Below are 21,161 nucleotides of genomic sequence, written 5' to 3'. Positions count from 1 at the left end.
CAATACCCCAAAGACTGCCGCTATGGGGCACGGCTCACCCCCACAACCTCACAACCGCATCCTCACCCACACTCTCACCCCCACAACCTTGGACATGGCCTCAAAGAAGGCTGTCCAGAACTCCATAAGTCTGGGCCAAGCCCAGAACATGTGGGCATGGTTGGATGAGCCTCCCTGGCACCATTCACATTTATCCTCCACCTCTGGGAAGAACCTGTTTATGCGGGTTCTGGTTAGGCACGCTCTGTGCACCACTGCATTAAGCTTAGCCTTGTGGAGGAGGAGGTGGAGTTGGGATCTAAACAGGAAGAGGAACCTCGGCAATACGTTCATCTTGATCCACCACTTGTGGATATGTGTCCAGTCATGGGCTATCTGGATTCCCCAGGAATTTGTTTTCGGCTAATTTGAATGGTAGTCCCTCGAGCTCTGGCCCTCCCCCGTTCGGGTTCACGGGGAATGCCTCGCTCTTTCCCAGGTTGCGTTTGTAGCCCAAGAAGGCCCCGAACACTTCCAGGAGCTGCATGATTGCTCTCAGGACGTTCTGTGGGTCCGAGACGTAGAGGAGCAGGTCATCCGGGATTTCCCTTTGTCCAGGGGGCACTCAACATGGCCGCCAACCAGGTGTACGCCATGTGGGTGTGTCCCTGTACTCCGGGGTCTCCCTTTGCCCAGGGGCACTCCAAAGTGGCTGCTTGCGGTGCCATCTTGGTTCCTCAGCCTTTTCCCTGCCTGCCGAAGCCATACGTGAACCAACTCTTTTTTTCCCATCCTGTTCCCTACTTGTTCCTCCCCCCCCACCCCCCTTCCAATGCCACCTGTCCCTGTGTCCCCCTTCCCCTGGCCAGGCGCTCCCTCCCTGCCGGGGGGTGAGCTGCGGCCCCACTTGCTATCTGTCGTCCCCTACTAGCTATCCCTGCAAGTGGTGACTGTCTCCCGGGGCTTGTCTAGCCCCAGCTTATTCCCGCTGACTGTCCGCTTTCCCTGCTTGCACTCTCACCTGCATTTCGCTGTCCATGTTCTCTCCTGTGACCCCGTCTTTTTGATCAGAACGAGGCAGTACAGTCCTGCACAAACATGGTAACTGCCCAATGAGTCTCTATTTCTTTAGCGATCCTTCTCTGATCAGCCTACATTGCTGATTCTTGTCCAGGCTGTTGGTTTGCACAAATTTGTTTACCTCAGCCGTGGTGTTGAAGTAGTGCTCTTTGTTCTGGTAAATGACCCAGAGTCTGGCTGGGAACAGCATACCCCTTTTTGTATAGGGCCAACTTTGCCTGGTTAAACTCAGTCCTGTGTTTTGCCAAATCTGCCCAAATGTCTTGGTAAACTCGGATTATAAGCCCTTCCCATGTGCTCGCTCTAGTCTGTCTTGCCCACCGCAGGATCCCGCCCTGACCTGAGTTCGATGCAGCTTCGCAATAATCGCTCTCAGGTGCTACCCAGCTTGGCTTTCGGCCTCAGCGACCTGTGTGCCCTGTCAAGTTCTGGGGGGGCTTGGGGAAGTTGTCTCTCCCGAATAGGTTGCCCAGCATTTGGGTGACATAGCCAGTTGGGTCTCTACCTGCGATGCCTTCGGGCATGCCCATAATCCAAATATTCTGTCGTCGGGAGCTGTTCTCCTGGTCCTCAACTTTCTCTTTTAAGCTCTCTTGTGCCGCCACAACCTTTTAAGATCTGTCGCTCTGGTCCGTTGACTCTCTCTCCAGATTGTGGATCGTCCTCTCCTGCATCTCCACTTTCTTCCCCAACCCGTCGATTGTCTTTTGCATGGTGACCATCGCCACCTTGAGCGCCATCTGGATTCCTTCCTGATCGCCTCTTTCATGGCGGTCAGCTCCTTCATGAGGAAGGTCTTCCATCCGTCTCCAGGTCGTGGTTGGGGGGAGGGTGTTGGAGGCTGATACTCGGGTTGTTCGTCTCCCTCTCTCCTGGGTAGCAGGGGCCCCCTCATCTCGTGGGTCTGCCGGCTCGTCCGCCTGCTGCTCGTGGCCCTTTCCGCCACTTCCGCCGTTCCTTCGAGCTTCGATTTGCTTGCTTTTTTTTTTTTGTGGTTATTTTCTTTTCTCCGTTGAGGTTAATTTTCCTTCAAATATTCAGGCAAAATTCACCCAAAAGTGCCTCTTTTGTTCTGGTTACGAGGAGCTGATGAAATTGGCTGTAGACAAGCCAAAATCTGAAGCATTTGTAAGGTTTTGTGTCCTAATTTCTAGTGTTTGAGGCAATAATATTTTGTGAGGACTGAGTACCTGAGTTTGTGTAGAGTTTTGGATTCATGTTTCAAGATAAAGGAATTCTGAAAGGAGAGGGAGAAAACATGCTGCTGCTGGATTCCTGATCAAAACAGTGGAGCGGATGCTTTTTTGAAAGGATAGTTGGAAAACCTGCAGTGGATTCTTATGAAAGCAGCTGATGGAAAGCATTCTTTGACGTGGGCAGATGCCCTAGGGAGTGTGAATTCTTCCTCTTCGTGCGCGAGGCTCAGCCTCATACAGTTTAAGGTGCTGCACAGGGCACACATGACCAGGACAAGGATAAGCCAGTTCTTTGGGGGTGAGGACAGGTGTGTTAGGTGCTCAGGGAGCCCAGCAAATCACACCCATATGTTCTGTGCATGCCCAGTGCTAGAGGAATTTTGAAAGGGCGTAGCGAGGACGGTGTTGAGGGTGGTAGGATCCAGGGTCAGATCGAGCTGGGGGCTCGCAATATTTGGGGTGGCAGAGGAGCCGGGAGTGCAGGAGGCGAAAGAGGACGGAATTGTGGCCTTTGCGTCACTGGTAGCCCGGCGAAGGATTCTCCTTCAGTGGAAAGATGCGAGGCCCCCAAGTGTGAAATCCTGGATCAGCAATATGGCAGGGTTCATTAAATTGGAGAGGGTGAAATTTGCCTTGAGAGGGTCGGTACAAGGGTTCTTTAGGCGGTGGCAACCGTTCTTAGACATTCTGGCAGAACGATAGACATTGGTCAATGGCAACAGCAGCTCGGGGGGGGGCGGGGGGTTACTTTATTTTTGTGTATGTTATTTACACTGGAGGGTCTGAGGGGGTGTATACACCTGTTGTGTTAAGTCGGGGTTTTAATGTTAATTTATTATTTATGTACAGGGGGAGGGGTTTGGGGGGTTGCTTTTTTAGATTGTGTTTTGTACTTAACCCTGTTGGGTTCTTTTTTCTTTCTCATTTTGTTATTGATATTTTATGAAAACCTTTAATAAAAATTATTTTTTTTAAAAAAAAGAAGAGATTGGTAGCCACCATAAAGGAAATCTAAAAGTTTTCAATAGGTATATAAATTGTAAAATGTGCCAATAGGAGGTGTGGGCTGATTACGGACCTAAAGAGGGTTTATGCACGGCAGCAGATGGCGTGGCTGAGGTGCTGGCGTGAATCAACAGTCCCACCGGTTGCCAAATTCTCCGGCACCGGATATTCGGCGGGGGCGGGAATCGCGCAGCGCCGGTCGGCAAGCCCCCCCCAGCGATCCTCCGGTCCGCGATGGGCCGAAGTCCCGCTGCTGGAATGCCTGTCCTGCCGGCGAGAATCAAATCACCTCTCTTCCCGGTGGGACTGGGCGGCGCGGGCGGGCTCCGGGGTCCTTGGTGGGGGGGGGGGGGGGGGGGGGGAGGATCTGGCCCCGGGGGGTGTCCCCACGGTGGCCTGGCCTGCAATCGGGGCCCACCGATCCGCGGGCGGGCCTGTGCCGTGGGGTCACTCTTTTCCCTCCACCTCCGCCAGAGTCTTCACCATGGCCGACGCGGAAGAGAGAGACCCCCCCCTCCCCCGCGCATGTGCGGGGATGACGTCAGCAGCCGCTGACGCTCCCGCGCATGTGCAGACTTACACCGCCCGGCGAAGTCCTTTCGGCCCCGGCTGGCGTGGCGCCAAAGGCCTTTCCCGCCGGTCGATGGCGCGCCAACCACTCTGGCGTGCGCCTAGCCCCTCACGGTGAGGCGGAGAAATCCGCACCTTTGGGGCGGCCCGACGCCGGAGTGGTTCACGCCACTCCATCCCGCCGGGACCCCCCCACCCCGCCGGGTAGTGTCGGAATCCCGCCCCAGGTGTCAGAAGACTGGTGAACTGCAAATGTTATACCACTGTTTCAAAAAAGGGTGTGAGGATAAACCCAGCAACTACAGGCCAGTTAGTTTAAAGCTTTGTGGGAAAGCTTATGGAACCGATAATTTGGGACAAAACTAACACTCAATTGGACAATTAAGGATTAATTAAGAAAAGCCGGCACTGATTTGTTAAGGCCAAATTGTGTTTAAATAATTTGAAATGCACTTTTTAATGAGGCAATAGAGAGGGGAAGAGGGTTGATGAGGGTAATACAGTTTATGTCATGTTCGTGGACTTCCAAAATGGGCTTGGCAAATGCCAGATAATCGGCTTGTTAGCAAATTTGAAGCCCATGGTTTAAAAGGTACTGTGGCAGCATGGATATAAAGATGGTTGAGTGACAAGAAACCGAGCTGTGGCGACTGGCTGTTTTTCAGACTGGAGAAATGCATGTGGTGGGGTTCCCCAGGGCTTGGAATCAGAACCACTGCTTGCCTTGATCAATGCTAATGATTTAGGCTTGGGGTGCAGGGGCAGATTTGTGTGTCATACATATTGAAAATAGGTAGCTGTGAGGAGTATAGTGATTATTGCAAGGCCCTTCTCAATCTTGCCCCTCGCCTGAGATATGATGATCCTCAGGTTAAATCACCACAAGTCAGCTCTCCCCTTCAAAGGGGAAAACAGCCTATTGGACTATGGCAACTTTACTTTACTTGTGGTTATTGTCAAGAGGACAGGTATAGATCGGTGGAATGGGCAGATTGTGAAATTTAATTCCGAGAAGTGTAAACTGATACATTTTGCTAGGAAGAATGAGGAAAGACATTGGGCGGGATTCTCAGATTGTTGACGCTGAAATCGACGATTGGCTGAAGAATTCCCTTTTACGCCGAAATCGGTTGTGCTGCCGTTTTTCCAATGCTCTGCTCCCTCAAATGGCATACTCGAGGAGTACGCCGCATGCGGTTGGGACAGCCTCAGGACGTAACTTGAGGCCCTCCCCCGATGCTCCGCCCCCGATGGGCCAACTTCCCGACGGCGTGGGACATGTGTCCTATCAACTTTCGGAAACCGGGCGTGGCTGCTGCAGACTGGATCCAGCGCCGCCACAGTCGTGGGGGGAGGCCGTTCCGCTGGCAGGGGGAACTTCAGCAGGGGCTGGGGGACTGGTGGGGGGTGGTCCAGCGGTGGCGAAGGGGATTACCCGGGGGGGGGGGGGGGGGGGGGGGGGCAGTTTTTGGCAGGCCGGGTCCATGCACGGCCGCGCCATATTGTATGGCGCGGCCGCCGCGCACATGCGTAGCCACGGACCCGGCCATTCTGCGTCCATATCGGCAGGTAATGTGGCGCGGCTGTTAGCCCCCCACCAGGTATAGGATTGGTGCGGGGCGCTGCTGACTTTTTGGTTGTAAGACCAGACGCATTTTCTGGACATAGCCGCAGAATCGGAGAATCCAGCCCAATATATAATAAAGGATACAATTCTAAAGGAGATCTGGAGCTGAGGTACCTTGGGGTATAGATGCGTAATTTTTTGAATTTGATGGCAGGTTGAGAAATAAGACAGTTGGGATTCTGTGCTTTGTAAGTAGAGACCTAAAGCAGGGAGGAAGTTATGTCAAACCTTTTTGCTTGCTAGCGAATTGGATTATGCACCTGAAGAGAGAAAATGTGTAAGGCTATGGGGAAAAGGCAGGGGAGTGGGATTACTGGGTATCTCCCTAGCACGCAATGGGTCATACAGTCGCCTTCTGTACTTTAATCATTCTATGAATATCTTGCCTTTTTTTTGAGCCATGTCATCATTTCACTTGGCTATTTGTGCCTGCAACTGACTAAGTTTATATCCACACTTTATGTATTTACACAAATGCACTCCAAACCTAACTTTAGTCAACGTTGTATTTTCTATGTTTGCACCTAACTTTGTATTATTTCTAATTGTCTTTCCTAGTCCTCTGTGTGCCCTATTTCTGCTTTTTTTTAATACTATACCCAGGCACTGCCTAATTAGCTTAAAGTGTCCTTTGCAGCACTTAACCTACTGCTGTGATATCATCCCCCTCCCCCTGCAGAATATTCTACACCCTTTCTGTGATGTCCTTTGCCGTGGCACCTATGATTTATCAATGTAGAAATTTCTGTGCTGCATGAACACATGCAGTTTGTACAACAGGTTTTATAGTTAGCAATTCAAAACAATATTCTTCATTGATAAGATTAACTCTATAAACAGTTGTGTTAAACAATGGTGGCCATGGTTTTGTGAAGCACCACTTGTTTTCTATTCAGTGTATTTAATTTTCTGCTCCAATTTCTTTAACTTCAGAATGACAGCAGAGAGATGTTTAACCGTGTTAGGCGCATGATGTACGATCTTATTGAATGGCGATCTCAGATACTTTCTGGAACACTCCCACAAGATGAACTGAAGGAACTGAAACAGAAAGTTACTGCCAAAATTGATTATGGCAACAGGTATAATTTAACACATCTAAATAAACTAACATTGCTTATTGTTCTCACATTTGACGATGAAGTATGGTATTGTTGTAGCAGTAATTATGCAATTTAAACATTAGTAGCCTGTCTATCTATTTTAAATGGAATGCTTATTCTGTTGACCATTTTTTATGTGGGACAGTTGATGTGCATTTACGTCCATCTGTTGCTTTATTTAATTTCAATCATTTTAGTTTAAGAAGTGCCAGGATTACTATTATATTGGTCATCCTGATTGACCAAAGATTTAAGGGCGCTCGGTTATGAGATTAATTCCATAATATTAAAAAATATATATTTTAATTAAGGCATTTATAATATAACTTAAATGAGTTTAACAAGATAACAAAATGAACACACACCCAACCAACAACAAAACCCAACCAATATGGCTCACATTAACGACTCCCCAATTCCCCAATGCCTCCCCATTGTTAACATACACACACACACACACACACACACACACACACACACACACACACAGCTGACAGCTTAATTCTTCCTAAAGTAGTCGATAAACGGCTGCCACCTCTGAATTAATTCCATAATTAAGAGTCAACTGTCAAAAGAGATTTTGAGGGATGGAAATTAATTCATTTTCCTCAAGATTGGCTCTATCCTCTGATACCTCTTCTGTGTTAACAAAACCATCTTAAGCATTTGTTTTTGTAAAAAGTAGCAATTCCTCTTGTTCAAGCTATCATTCTCTTGGCTTAACTTTGGCAATGAGTGCAAATGTCGACATTCAAATTACTCATTATCTGTCATTTTGATCTAATTGATCACCATTTGGTTTTATAGTTTTGGGAAGTAAACTATAACATTCTGAATGAAGATATTACTGATAATTACTGGCGTCAGATTTTATTAATACCATGATTACGTGAGAGGTAATGTGTGAATTTCAGCTTCAAACTATATGTAAATTTGTAAATATGTTGCATTCATTGCAAAACCATAAACTGTATTGAAAAAGTTTTTGATATCCATGCCGTAAGTGAAAACCGTTATCTTCATATCCTCAGTCAGCTTAAATGATCTTTTCTTCTAAAATGCATATGCAAATTTCTATTCATTTTTAAAACTATTTTTAAAATGCTCATGTCCCAATAGTATGATGACCTTCAGAAATATGGAAAGAGCAGAGATGAATAATTTCATGACAATAGCTGCGTCCGTTGTGAAACTGCATAATAGGCTGCTTTGTGGCATAAATTTGCATTTGAAGATTTGTGACTGTGCACACAGAAATTATCTGAAATTGTTGCCAATGCTCTTATAATGGGCAACAGGTGGAGAACCAGGGAATTATTGATTAACCCCCAGAAATGAAGAAGATCTTCACACTGCTTAAATTATGATGAACTTAATGAGTTCCTGATATTGCCTTTATCAAAGTGAGGAGAATAATATTTACGTCGTTTGCTGTAGCAAGGCCAATTAAATCACAAGAAAGATAAAATTACCAATGCACTGCAGCATTTGCTTGAAGTATTGGAGAGAGTGAATTTCTTCCCATGTTATTTACGGTACTAATCGTTGTTTGCAGACTCACCAAATGAACATAAAGATACCGACTGCTGCATTCATTTATCCCCAATAGAAAGTATTCATCACTGACAACACTGTTTATGAATACTCATTTTGAAAAATATCCTTGCACCAATTGATGGTCATGGTGACCCACAAGGGTTTGCTGTCAAATTAGTATCTTTCATAATAATCTTTATTAGTGTCACAAGTCGGCTTACATTAACACTGCAATGAAGTTACTGTGAGAATTCCCTAATCGCCACACTCCAGTGCCTGTTCGGGTACATTGGGGGAGAATTCAGAATGTCCAATTCACCTAACAAGCAGGTCTTTCGGGACTTCTGGGAGGAAACCCACGCAGACACGGGGAGACTCCGCACAGACAGTGACCCAAGCTGGGAATCGAACCCGGATTCCTGGAGCTGTGAAGCAACAGTGCTAACCACCACTATGCTACCATCTTCATTGCAACATTACTTATTTTAAATCCCATGGCATGCCATCCCTCTCGTGCAATACCCGTGATGTTCCTTTCATCTCCCTTCGATCATCCCCCCCGCCCCCTCTTCCTAAGCTATCCTTATTCATGATTCCATACGTACCAATACCTCCCATGTATTTGGTCATCCCATGCCACACTGCACCCCCCCCAGACTTCCTTCCCTCCTTTGCCATTCTTACCCCCCTCCACCATTGCCATTCCCCATTTCCTCCAGGCAGGACACCTTTGTTGTTGGGTTTCTTCTGTTCTGTACCTCAACCACCCACCCTCCCCCTTAAGCCACTGCCATAAACTGTTGGCAGCCATATATGCATCATACCATACGCTGCAGTTCTCGGTGTACACCAAGCTCCTCCCACCAAGTCAACCTACTAATTAATCAGTACAATACGGACAGACAAAAATTGCTTATTATTACAAATGTTGAAGTAAATCATGTCATACCTGTTTCCCCACTTAAATTTCTCCGTCTAGGCTAATAACAGCACTTCCAGTGAAGATCAAAGTAGGAGCAGCATCTCGTTTTTCAATTAGGTTGTTACAGCCTTATTGAGTCAACATTGCTCAGACCATAATCTCTGCCTTATTTTCTTTCTTTTTCTTTGTTTTTTTTCTTCATTCAATCAATCAGCAAAACTCACTGTAGGCACGTCTTTTTTGTTTCTTTTCTTGCCCTATCATCATTCCCTTTGGCCCTGGAAAACTCTCACGACTTTTATTCAATCTTTCTTGATTTCTCAGAGACTTTCCTTTTGTCCTTGCCCCACCTATCTCTTGCCCCAAACCTATTATTTCTCTAACTTTCCCATTCCTGATGAAAAATGACGGACCTGAATGTGAGGGCCACGAAGAGTCCAACATGAGTTTTTGAGTCAAACGTAATTTAACTTTATTCATACTAATATATTTACACAGCAGCAGTAGTTCACTACTGGTCTCTCTAGCCAGTCCCTAACTAGCTGGCTCAATTTATAAAACAGAAAAGGTTAATGTTTGCCCTGCCTCTTATCGGGGGAACTCTTATTCCTCGGGATCCATAGGGTAACCAATTGTCCATACCCAATAGGATCTGTGCAGGTTACAGCATTAACTTTGTTTCTCTGCACAGATGCTGCCATAATGTGCTGTGTATTACCAGCATTTTCTGCTTTTATTTCAGATTCCAGGATCTACAGTCTTCTTTTTTTGATTATAGAAGCGTGTGAATTAGGTGCAATAGACCACTTATCTCCGCTGTTCATTTCCTCCAACAACCCTCCCACCCTAGTGCCACCTACCATTGGCAGTCACATGAGCAATGTGCACTCCAGTCCTCTGTGTGCCCTCGGTGTCTTTGCATGCTCCAAGCTCTGTCTACAGAATCAACCCCCTGAACAGTCAGAAGTGTGGACAGATAGAAACTGTGCATTGTATTAGATAAAGGTACCTCATGCACACACTTACCATCTGCTATTTCTGCTGCCATCACTACCAGACATTCGCAGCCACATGTTTGTCATATGCTCCAGTCCTCTGCGTGCTCCACATGCACCATAGCGTAGATTAGAAAAACTTTTGCGATTAAAGTATCTTTATTTCCACAGCACTTTTTAAAATACAGGATCTCTAAGTATTCTTTCACGAAAGACTTCAATAGAATCAAAACTTGTGACTCTGGAAAAAGCCAAAGAGGTGTTAAATTTAATAATATAAATTGCGGTGAGCAACCGCCTCCATGAAGTATACACACACACACACCTCAAAAGATTAATTGAATGCAATAAGTGGGATGAAACGTTTTTTAAACTTAGTGTTGCTGAATACAAAATGTGCCTCCACATGGACAATACTCATTCATCTCAGTTTAATTTAATGCAGAATTGAACTTAAAAAAATTGCAGTCTGGTGCTCTGCGTTACCCATGTGTCTTTGTATGCACCAAAGTAGAGATAAGCAGTCAAAGTATGATCTTTATTGTAACAGCGCTTCTTTAAATACAGGATTTCTAGTTATTCTTTCAGCAAAAACTTCAACAAAATCAAAACTTATGATTCTGAAAAAACTGTAAGAAGTATTGGATATGTAAAAACATTGGGTTTAAAATGGTGCTATAAAGTGAACAGATCCGATGTGGGCACGCTCAGTACCCAAATGTTACAATAAAGTTTAAAATATCTAATTAACCTATTGCTATCAAATTGGCGCAAAACAAATCAACGAGCAACCAATCTGAAAAGTGTGGACAGACAAAGCTGCATATTTATGTTTTATTTAAATAGGTTAATCTCCGTAGGTTCATTTTACTGCCATGCTTATTAAATCTTCAAAATGTAGTGCAGATATATGTAGCAAAATAATATGTTAGTGTCACAATTGGTGACAAGTCTTTGTGAGCACATGTTGGTCAAAGTTGCGCACACCATTAACTTTTACAGACTCGTATAGAGGGGCATATTGTTGTCTAACATAGAAATGTCATATTAGATCACCATGTGCTTTGCTTTACCTGGAGTTCTCAGGGAATGTTTAGAGATGAGTCATATATTTTGGTTTATTGCAGTTCTATTCTGATTAATTTCCAGAATCCTTGATCTCGATTTGGTGGTAAGAGATGAAGATGGCAACATTTTAGATCCTGACCAAACAAGCACCATCAGTCTGTTTAGAGCTCATGAGATAGCATTGAAACGGATAGAAGAAAGAATCGAGGAAGAAAAGGTGATTAAATTAGATAGTCAATTGCAGTTAAACCGCTGTAAATCATTCACTTCTGAAGTTATGTCTGGTTTTAATGTTTATACATTGTCTATTAAATATGATTCTGTGCTGAAGACCTTGAAAATGTTTTGTCAAATTTGCAGTCAATGTTTTGTTTATGATACTTAATTAAATATTGTATGATCTTGCAATGTGGATCTTGCAATGTTTTTAGAAAAAGAATATGAAGGTAATGTCCTCTCTACCTTCCACATTCTCTTTATGAAGTAAGATCAAGTAAGGGAAACATTGCAAGATTGCAATACTGGAAGTAAAAATTTAAATGTTTTGATTAATTCATGTAATTTGTCTAAATTACTTGTATATAGTAGCATCCAGGTATCGTGATCAATTTGGCAAGCAGTGCAGTTAATCATTATATCAGAATGAGCATTGTAAAATTGCACATGGCTGACAGTATTTCTGTTTCCATGACTTCCACTTTAGTTCATAAATTTGCGTCACCATAAAACCATGATAAAGGATTCTATTTAGTTACTGCAATTTAATTATGAAACATTCAGAATTTAAAATTCATTATTATTAAACAAAAAGTTTAAATACATTTTAGGAGAATAATTTAATAATAGGTAACCTCCAACTGTTATTCATTGTTTCTCATAAGACTCAATGGCATTGACTTGAGCTAGTTTAAAGTACTTAACTAAAATCTGACTTTTTTAGGCAGTGTATTTATTCATTGTCTGAAACATTTCCTCTGAAGTGGCAAAATTGAATTTGACTCAATTGCCATGAGCCACAATACAAACCTGGATAGGGTCACTGTTTTGCACCACCATTGAATTTTCATTGCAATCCTAGTTTGAATTTTGTAGCTAGTTTAATAATTGGAGTTGGGATTATTTATGTATTTTCCGGTGTGCAAATTCAATGGGCAGTCATAGAAATTATTTTATACAAATGATTTACAATAATACCCTTTACAAATAGTATAAAAAATGTTCATATTGTTCATGGTGGGTGCTCATTTTCTTCACCTTCATTCCAGAGTTAAACCATGATCATTTAAAGAAATAATCCAGTTTGAGAGCTGTGTATTCTGTTGTGCCAGCATATCCCCTTCTAGGCAGAGACTGGCTGAGATAAGTCCAGCTGACGTTTCAGTGCTCATATTCATTAATGGCAAAATCATGTGGGTTGATAACAGAAGCAATTCCTGATAGCTACTGCCTTTGCTCTGTGAACAGTTAATTCAGTGAATGAAGGTTTGTAGCCGAATAGTAAATTGATTTGTGTCAATCATTTTTCGTTGAAATTTGCTGCTACTCTGAACTTTCTCTGACTCCAATTTTGTATACACTGCAGCCTTTTGTTTTTGCAAAATTTATATTCAATTTCCTTTATTTCCAATTGAGTTTCAAAGGCAATGGGAAGTATATTTTTCAAATAGGTCTGTGCAGTTCTGAGATCATCAAAAGAATAGTAGGTGGCTCTTTGAAGTCTAGAACACAAATCTCACGTAATATTATTGTTAAAAGATGCTATTTTAATCTGGTATTATTAAAGCTGTTGGCACAGGGCTGTGTTTTCTTATTATTTTCTTTGTCCTGTTAATCTGTATTCTATATTGTGCTATCTGCTATTTTTAATAAACCTATTCCATAGTTTATAATCTAAACCATGGTCTGATGGTGTTTATTCTGCCACTTTCTGAAGCCTGGAAAATCACAGGACTCATGATGTATCTGGTTATTAAAACCTGTGACCACTGTAATTGTGCTCATTTGGTGTACAAAAATGTACTCTGATGTGTAAACCGTGAAAGCGTGCACTTGGAATTAGATGCTAAAGAAAGAGTTGAGTAAAATGCAGAAATGTGACTAGCAAATTACTGACCAAAGGGATGCTATTCAAATTTGTGGAAATAGCAGCTGGAAAGATCATATGTTCTTGGTATCTTGGATAGAAGTGGAAATTAGGCTGACTTTACGAAAAGCAGCAGGAGTAAGTAGAGTATGCATGCAAGATCAGAGAAGTTAGGATAAAGATGTGCTTACCAGTTAGTAATACTTAAACTGGAGGCTGTGAAGGAATAATCTGAGCTCAAGGAGAAGAGATACCAGTGAAAATTTAAGACAGATGAAGAGGAGTTTTAGTGCAAATTTAAAGAGGAAAATTGTGAATGCAAGTTCTTGAGAATCAGAGGAAAGGGAAAACCTCAAAAATGGCTGGGAAATTTGCAACGTGGTCCAGATGAATGAAGGTACAGCTGCGTTTTGTTCAAGGAACAGGAAATCGATCCATCAAAGCTGATGACTGTTCTGCATCAGACAACTGCCAACTAAAGGAGGAAGAGAAATGTGAATGCAGATTTAGATTATACACTTGCAAAAGATAGAAAAAGAGAAAGATTATGCCAACATGAATTACTGGACAATTCCATAATGAGAGATAGCAAGACTTTAGTTCCTTTCACAACTTCAGGGTGTTCCAAAACACACCACTTCTAAGAATACTTTTAAAATGCAGTTTTGGTGTGTTTAAATTGTCAGTTTCTGATTGAGTTCAGAAAGCTTCAAGTTAGGATGTATAGATTATAAACACATTGTAAAGCATTAAATACTCCAACAAAAAGAATAGACAAAAATACTATTCTAAAAACAAAATTTATGGAGGCCTTCCTAAATTGTACTATAGCACAGCTGAAGTTGCTGAGTGCAAACATGCTATCCACTATTGTTAGGATCCTGACTTCAATCCTGGGCAATGATGTGCAAGCTATTTTGTTATATTTGCAAGTGTTGTCGAGGCATTGACTAATCCTAGATGAGAGTAGAACTGCAGTTGGTAAACTGGTACAAACTATTATTTTGTTTCTCGGTTTTTACATTAATGTGGGATTTGAATTTGGACTTGGCCTAGTTTGGCATACTTTGAGACGAAAGGAGTCACTATCCTAAGACACCCAGCGCATGTCAGGACCCACCACCCAGTTGGGCCTGCACCTCGCTAACTGCACACAAGGCAACACACTGGCATCAGAAAAATCACATTAGTGACCCCAACACTGAAGCAAAGAAGAATTGCAAGACATCCAGAGTGCCCCCCCCCCCCCCACTTCAACCGCCGCTGCCGAACGATAAGGGAAACTCACCCCGTAACCCACTGGACCAAAATAGGCCCTATAATAGCACATTGCTCACTGGGGTTAAGAGAAGAAAAACTGAATACATTTTTAATATTCCTGGCTACCAAGCATTCAGAAGTGATAAACGAAGAAGTGAAGGGGCCATTGCTGTGTTGAATGAAGGTTATGCAGTTCGAGATAGATTATTCAAGGACTGAATGGATTGGGCTTCAAGTAAGGAACAGATGGAGAGTTGTAACATTGGTGGGATTTTCTTTTTAGTGAGAAAGAAATGGATGAGCAAATTTGTTGGCAAATTTCAAATGTGTGTAAGAAAAATAAGTAGCAATTTAAAAAAAAAAAACTAAATTCTAATTAAGGGGCAATTTAGCGTGCCCAATCCACCTACCCTGCACATCTTTGGGTTGTGAGGATGAGCCCCAAGCAGACACGGGGAGAATGTGCAAACTCTGATGAACAGTGACCCAGGGCCGGGATCAAACCCGGGTCCTCCATGAGGGAGCAGTGCTAACCACTGTGCCACTCTGTTGCCCCATAGAGAAGCAATATTAGGACACTTTAAGTACCCTAATATAGACTGGACAAATATAGTGCTAAGAGGAGATGTAGAGGAATTTCCGCTGTGCCAGAGAACCTTCTGATCAATATGTATCCAGTCGAACTAAGAAGGCTCTATTTTTAAGAATTGAAGTAAACTATGGAATGTGTTCCAGTAGAAAATCATATGAACTTATGAACATGCAAATTCGGAGCAGGGGTAGGCCATTTGGCCCCTCCATCCTGCACTGCCATTCAATATGATCATTGTAATCTGATTGTAATTTCAACTCCACATTCCTATCCACCCCAATATCCTTTCACCCCTTTGCTTAGCAAGAATCTATCCAGCTCTGCCGTACAAATATTGAAAGACTCTTCCACTGCCTTTTGAGGAAGAGTGTTCCAAAGACTCATTACCCTCTAAGAGAAAAACATACTCCTCATCTCTTTGTCTTAAATGGGCAATCCCTTATTTTTAGACAGTGACCTCTAGTTCTAGATTTTCCCACAAGTGGAAACATCTTCCCAACATCCATCTTGTCAAGACCACTCGGGATCGTGTACGTATCAATCAAGTCACCTCTTACTCTTCTAAACTCCAGTGGATACAAGACTAGCCAGTCCAACCTTTCCTCCAAAGGTAACCTTCCCATTCTAGACATTGGTCTAGTACACTTTCCCTGAACTGCTTCCAATGCATTTACATCGTTTCTTAAATAAGGAGACTAGTACTATACAATTGTCATCTCCACTGTATAACTGAAGCATTACCTCTCTACTTTTGTATTCAATTCCCCTCGCAATAAACAATAATATTGTATTAACTTTCCTAATTATGTACTGTACCTACACTCTAGCTGTTTGTGATTCATCCACTGGGACACACAGGTCCCTCTGCATCTCATTATGCAATCTATCGCCATTTAGGTCATATGCTTCTTTATTTTTCGTGACAAAATGAACAATTTCACATTTTACCACATTAAACTACATTTGACAAGACTTTTCCCACTCACTTTTACGCTATCTATGTCCCTTTGTTGCCTCCTGCCCTGTTCACAACTTGCGTTCTTAGTTATCTTTATGTCATAAGCAAATTTTGTAATCACACAAGCCATTTATAGAAATTGTAAAACTCTGAGACCCAAGCACTCTCATCTGTGGCACACGCCTTGTTACATCTTGTCAACAAACACTGTTTCCTGGGCTTCCGGGTGCGGCGATGACCAGCTAAGACGCACGTTTCGGCAGCTCCCGGTGGAACGGACTTTTGGGCTCTTAATAGGAGCCCCAGCGGCAATTTTAACGGCTAAAAACACTGTGCGGTAAACCAGAAGGGAATCCCCCCGGACACGTATGGAAAAGGGAGAGGAAAGCGGCCGGATTGCGGAGGATCCTCCAGAGCAGCGGCAAGGAAGGCAAGCTCAAAGCAAGATGGCGTCGGAAGGTGGCCGTTTGGTATGGGGCCCGGACCAACAAGCGTTCCTGCGGCGCTGTGTGGAAGAACTGAAAAAGGAGATGAAGAAGGAGCTGCTGGCCCCAATATTACAGGCGATTGAAGGGCTAAAGGAGGAGCAAAAGACCCAGGAGCAGGAGCTTCGGGTCGTGAAGGCAAAGGCTGCTGAAAATGAAGACGAAATACAGGGCCTGGTGGTGAAGACAGAGATGCACGAGGCACAGCACAAAAGGTGTGTGGAAAGGCTGGAGGTGCTGGAGAATAATTCGAGGAGGAAGAATTTAAGGGTTCTGGGTCTTCCCGAAGGCGCAGAAGGGGCGGACGTCGGGGCATATGTGAGCACGATGCTTCACTCGCTAATGGGATCGGAGGCCCCGGCGGGCCCTTTGGAGGTGGAGGGAGCTTATCGAGTTATGGCGCGAAGACCGAGGGCTGGAGAAATACCTCGAGCTATAGTGGTGAGGTTTCTCCGCTATAATGACAGAGAGATGGTGCTCAGATGGGCGAAGAAAACTCGGAGCTGTAGGTGGGAGAACGCGGTGATCTGCGTATACCAGGATTGGAGTGCGGAGGTGGCGAGAAGGAGGGCAAGTTTTAATCGGGCTAAGGCGGTGCTTCACAAAAAGGTCAAATTCGGAATGTTGCAGCCGGCAAGACTGTGGGTCACACACCAAGGGAATCACCACTACTTTGAGATGGCAGAAGAGGCGTGGACATTTATTGTGGACGAGAAGCTGGAATAGGCGGGCGAGAAAAAGAACGTTTGGGACAGAGTGGTGGGGTGATTATGTGGGGTGAGGGGGGGAAAAAGTGGGAGGGGATGATTTTTCAAGTTGTTAATCTTGCGACCCTGTAACTCTTCTCTCTTCCCCATGTTGTGGGGGAGGGGGGGGGTGGGAGGATGAGGAACTGTGGGCGCCGGTCATTAGGGGCGGGGCCAAGTGGGAAAAGCGGGCTTTGTTCCCGCGCTATGGTAATTATGGCGGGAACAGGGACGCAGGAAGGAGGGGGCCTCGCACAGTGGGGGCCGAGGACAAGGGGGGAAGTCGAGGTCAGCCAGAGTTTGCTGACTTCTGGGAGCAACATGGGGGGTGCAACTACGCTAGAAAGGGATCTAGCGGAGGGGGGGGGGTTAACTGGGTTGCTGCTGCTAAGGAGAAGGGGGAGCTGGTATGGGGTGGGGGGGGTCGAGGCGGGAGGGTGCCGTCGGGGGGATATACGGGTACGTGGGAACCGGGTGAGGAGTTGGGTTAAAAAAGGGGATGGCTATTCGACAAGGGGGGGGGGGGTAAAGAGCCCCCCAACCCGGCTGATCACGTGGAACGTGAGCGGGCTGAACGGGCCGATTAAAAGGGCACGGGTACTCGCACACCTAAAGAAATTAAAGGCAGATGTGGTTATGTTGCAGGAGACGCATCTGAAACTGACAGACCAGGTCAGACTACGTAAAGGATGGGTGGGGCAGGTGTTTCATTCGGGTTTAGATGCGAAGAACAGGGGGGTGGCTATTTTAGTGGGGAAACGGGTACTGTTTGAGGCAAAGACCATAGTGGCGGATAGTGGGGGTAGATACGTGATGGTGAGTGGCAGATTGCAAGGGGAGGCGGTGGTTCTGGTGAACGTATATGCCCCGAACTGGGATGATGCAAATTTTATGAGGCGTATGTTGGGACGTATCCCGGACCTGGAGGCGGGAAAGTTGGTAATGGGGGAGACTTTAATACGGTGCTGGACCCAGAGCTGGACAGATCGAGGTCCAGGACCGGGTAGAGGCCGGCAGCGGCTAGGGTGCTCAAGGACTTCATGGAGCAGATGGGAGGAGTAGACCCCTGGAGATTTAGTAGGTCTAGGAGTAAGGAGTTCTCGTTTTTCTCCTATGTCCACAAAGTATACTCGCGGATAGACTTTTTTGTTTTGGGAAGGGCACTGATTCCGAAGGTGACAGGGACGGAATATACGGCCATAGCTATCTCGGACCGCGCTCCACATTGGGTGGAGCTGGAGGTAGGAGAGGAAAAAGAACAGCACCCACTCTGGAGAATGGATATGGGATTATTGGCGGATGAGGGGTTATGTTTAAGGGTGAGGGGGTGTATTGAAAGGTACTTGGAGCTTAATGACAATGGGGAGGTTCAGGTGGGAGTGGTCTGGGAGGCGTTGAAGGCAGTGGTTAGAGGGGAACTGATATCCATCAGGGCACATAAAGGAAAGCAGGAGGGTAAGGAAAGGGAGCGGTTGCTGAAAGAACTTTTGAGGGTGGACAGGCAATATGCGGAGGCACCGGAGGAGGGACTGTACAGGGAAAGACAAAGGCTACACGGAGAATTTGACCTGTTGACCACGGGTAATGCAGAGGCACAATGGAGGAGGGCACAGGGTGTACAGTATGAATATGGAGAGAAGGCGAGTCGGTTACTGGCCCACCAACTGAGGAAGAGGGGAGCAGCGAGGGAGATGGGGGGGGTGAGAGATGAGTAGGGAGAGATGGAGCGGAGAGAGTGAATGGGGTGTTCAAGGCATTCTATGAAAGGTTATATAAGGCTCAGCCCCCGGAAGGGAAGGAGAGAATGATGTGTTTCTTGGATCAGCTGGAATTCCCTAAGGTGGAGGAGCAGGAGAGGGCGGGACTGGGAGCACAGATTGAGATGGAGGAGGTAATGAAAGGGATTGGGAGCATGCAGGCGGGGAAGGCCACGGGACCAGACGGATTTCCGGTGGAATTTTATAGGAAGTATATGGACTTGCTGGCCCCGCTTTTGACGAGAACCTTTAATGAGGCTAGGGAAAGGGGGCAGCTGCCCCCGACTATGTCGGAGGCAACGATATCGCTCCTTTTAAAGAAGGAAAAAGACCCGCTGCAATGCGGGTCCTACAGGCCCATTTTCCCTTTTAAATGTAGATGCTAAGATTCTGGCCAAGGTGATGGCGACGAGGATAGAGGATTGTGTCCCGGGGGTGGTCCATGAGGACCAAACCGGGTTCGTGAAGGGGAGACAGCTGAACACGAACATACGGAGGTTGCTAGGGGTAATGATGATGCCCCCGCCAGAGGGGGAGGCGGAGGTAGTGGTGGCGATGGATGCCGAGAAAGCATTCGACAGAGTGGAGTGGGATTATCTGTGGGAGGTGCTGAGGAGATTTGGTTTTGGAGAAGGGTATATCGGATGGGTACAGCTGCTGTATAGGGCCTCGGTGGCGAGTGTGGTCACGAATAGACAGAGGTCTGATTACTTCCGTCTTCATAGAGGGACGAGGCAGGGGTGTCCCCTGTCTCTGTTACTGTTTGCATTGACGATTGAGCCCCTGGCCATAGCACTGAGGGGTTCCAGGAAGTGGAGGGGAGTGCTTAGGGGAGGAGAAGAACACCGGGTATCTTTGTATGCAGATGATTTATTGCTGTATGTTGCGGACCCAGTGGAGGGGATGCCAGAGATAATGCAGATACTTAGGGAGTTTGGGGATTTTTCGGGGTACAAATTGAACATGGGGAAAAGTGAGTTGTTTGTGGTGCATCCGGGGGAGCAGAGCAGGGGAATAGATGATTTACCGCTGAGGAAGGTAACAAGAGATTTCTGGTACTTAGGGATTCAGATAGCCAGGAATTGGGGAATCTTACACCGGCTTAATTTAACACGATTGGTGGAACAGATGGAGGAGGATTTCAAGAGATGGGACATGGTGTCCCTGTCACTGGCAGGTAGGGTGCAGGCGGTTAAAATGGTAGTCCTCCCGAGATTCCTCTTTGTGTTTCAGTGCCTCCCGGTGATGGTCACAAAGGCTTTTTTCAAGAGAATTGAGAAAGGTGTTATGAGTTTTGTGTGGGCCGGGAAGACCTCGAGAGTGAGGAGGGGGTTCTTGCAGCGTAGTAGGGATAGTGGGGGGCTGGCACTACCAAGCCTAAGTGATTATTACTGGGCCGCCAATATCTCAATGGTGTGTAAGTGGATGGGAGAAGGGGAGGGAGCGGCGTGGAAGAGATTGGAGATGGCGCCTTGCAAGGGGACCAGCCTACAAGCAATGGTGACGGCGCCGTTGCCGTTCTCACCGAAGAAATACACCACAAGCCCAGTGGTGGTGGCAACATTAAAAATTTGGGGGCAGTGGAGACGGCATAGGGGAAGGACGGGAGCCTCGGTACGGTCCCCGATAAGAAATAACCATAGGTTTGTCCCGGGGAGAATGGATGGGGGATTTGGAGCATGGCAAAGAGCTGGGGTAGTGCAACTGAGAGATCTATTTGTAGATGGGACGTTTGCGAGTCTGGGAGCGCTGACGGAAAAATATGGGTTGCCCCAAGGGAATACATTTCGGTACATGCAACTGAGGGCTTTTGCGAGGCAACAGGTGAGGGAATTCCCTCAGCTCCCGACGCAGGAGGTGCAGGATAGAGTGATCTCAGAGACATGGGTGGGGGATGGTAGGGTGTCGGATATATACAGGGAAATGAGGGACGAGGGGGAGATCATGGTAGATGAGCTGAAAGGGAAATGGGAAGAAGAGCTGGGGGAAGAGATTGAGGAGGGGCTGTGGGCTGATGCCCTACGTAGGGTAAACTCGTCGTCCTCGTGTGCCAGGCTAAGCCTGATACAATTCAAGGTTCTACACAGGGCGCATATGACTGGAGCACGGCTCAGTACATTTTTCGGGGTAGAGGATAGGTGTGGGAGATGCTCGAGAAGCCCAGCGAACCACACCCACATGTTCTGGTCATGTCCGGCA

At 45.7% G+C, this 21,161-nt stretch overlaps 1 protein-coding gene across 1 annotated transcript in view; it reads left to right on the top strand.

Moving 5' to 3' along the window:
* The window catches only part of dock1 (dedicator of cytokinesis 1), an 850,868-nt gene that overhangs the window by 20,160 nt on the left and 809,547 nt on the right, over positions 1 to 21,161 (top strand). Inside the window, exons 3-4 of the mRNA XM_072479204.1 lie at positions 6,391 to 6,539; positions 11,163 to 11,298. Of these exons, the coding sequence (XP_072335305.1) occupies positions 6,406 to 6,539; positions 11,163 to 11,298 (270 nt within the window). The 5' untranslated portion in view covers positions 6,391 to 6,405. The remainder of the gene's footprint in view (positions 1 to 6,390; positions 6,540 to 11,162; positions 11,299 to 21,161) is intronic.

Source organism: Scyliorhinus torazame, chromosome 16, assembly GCF_047496885.1.
Source record: "Scyliorhinus torazame isolate Kashiwa2021f chromosome 16, sScyTor2.1, whole genome shotgun sequence".
NCBI classification, from domain to species: domain Eukaryota; kingdom Metazoa; phylum Chordata; class Chondrichthyes; order Carcharhiniformes; family Scyliorhinidae; genus Scyliorhinus; species Scyliorhinus torazame.
The sequence above is the reverse complement of the archived record's forward strand: the minus strand, read 5'-3'. Positions and strand labels throughout refer to the sequence as shown.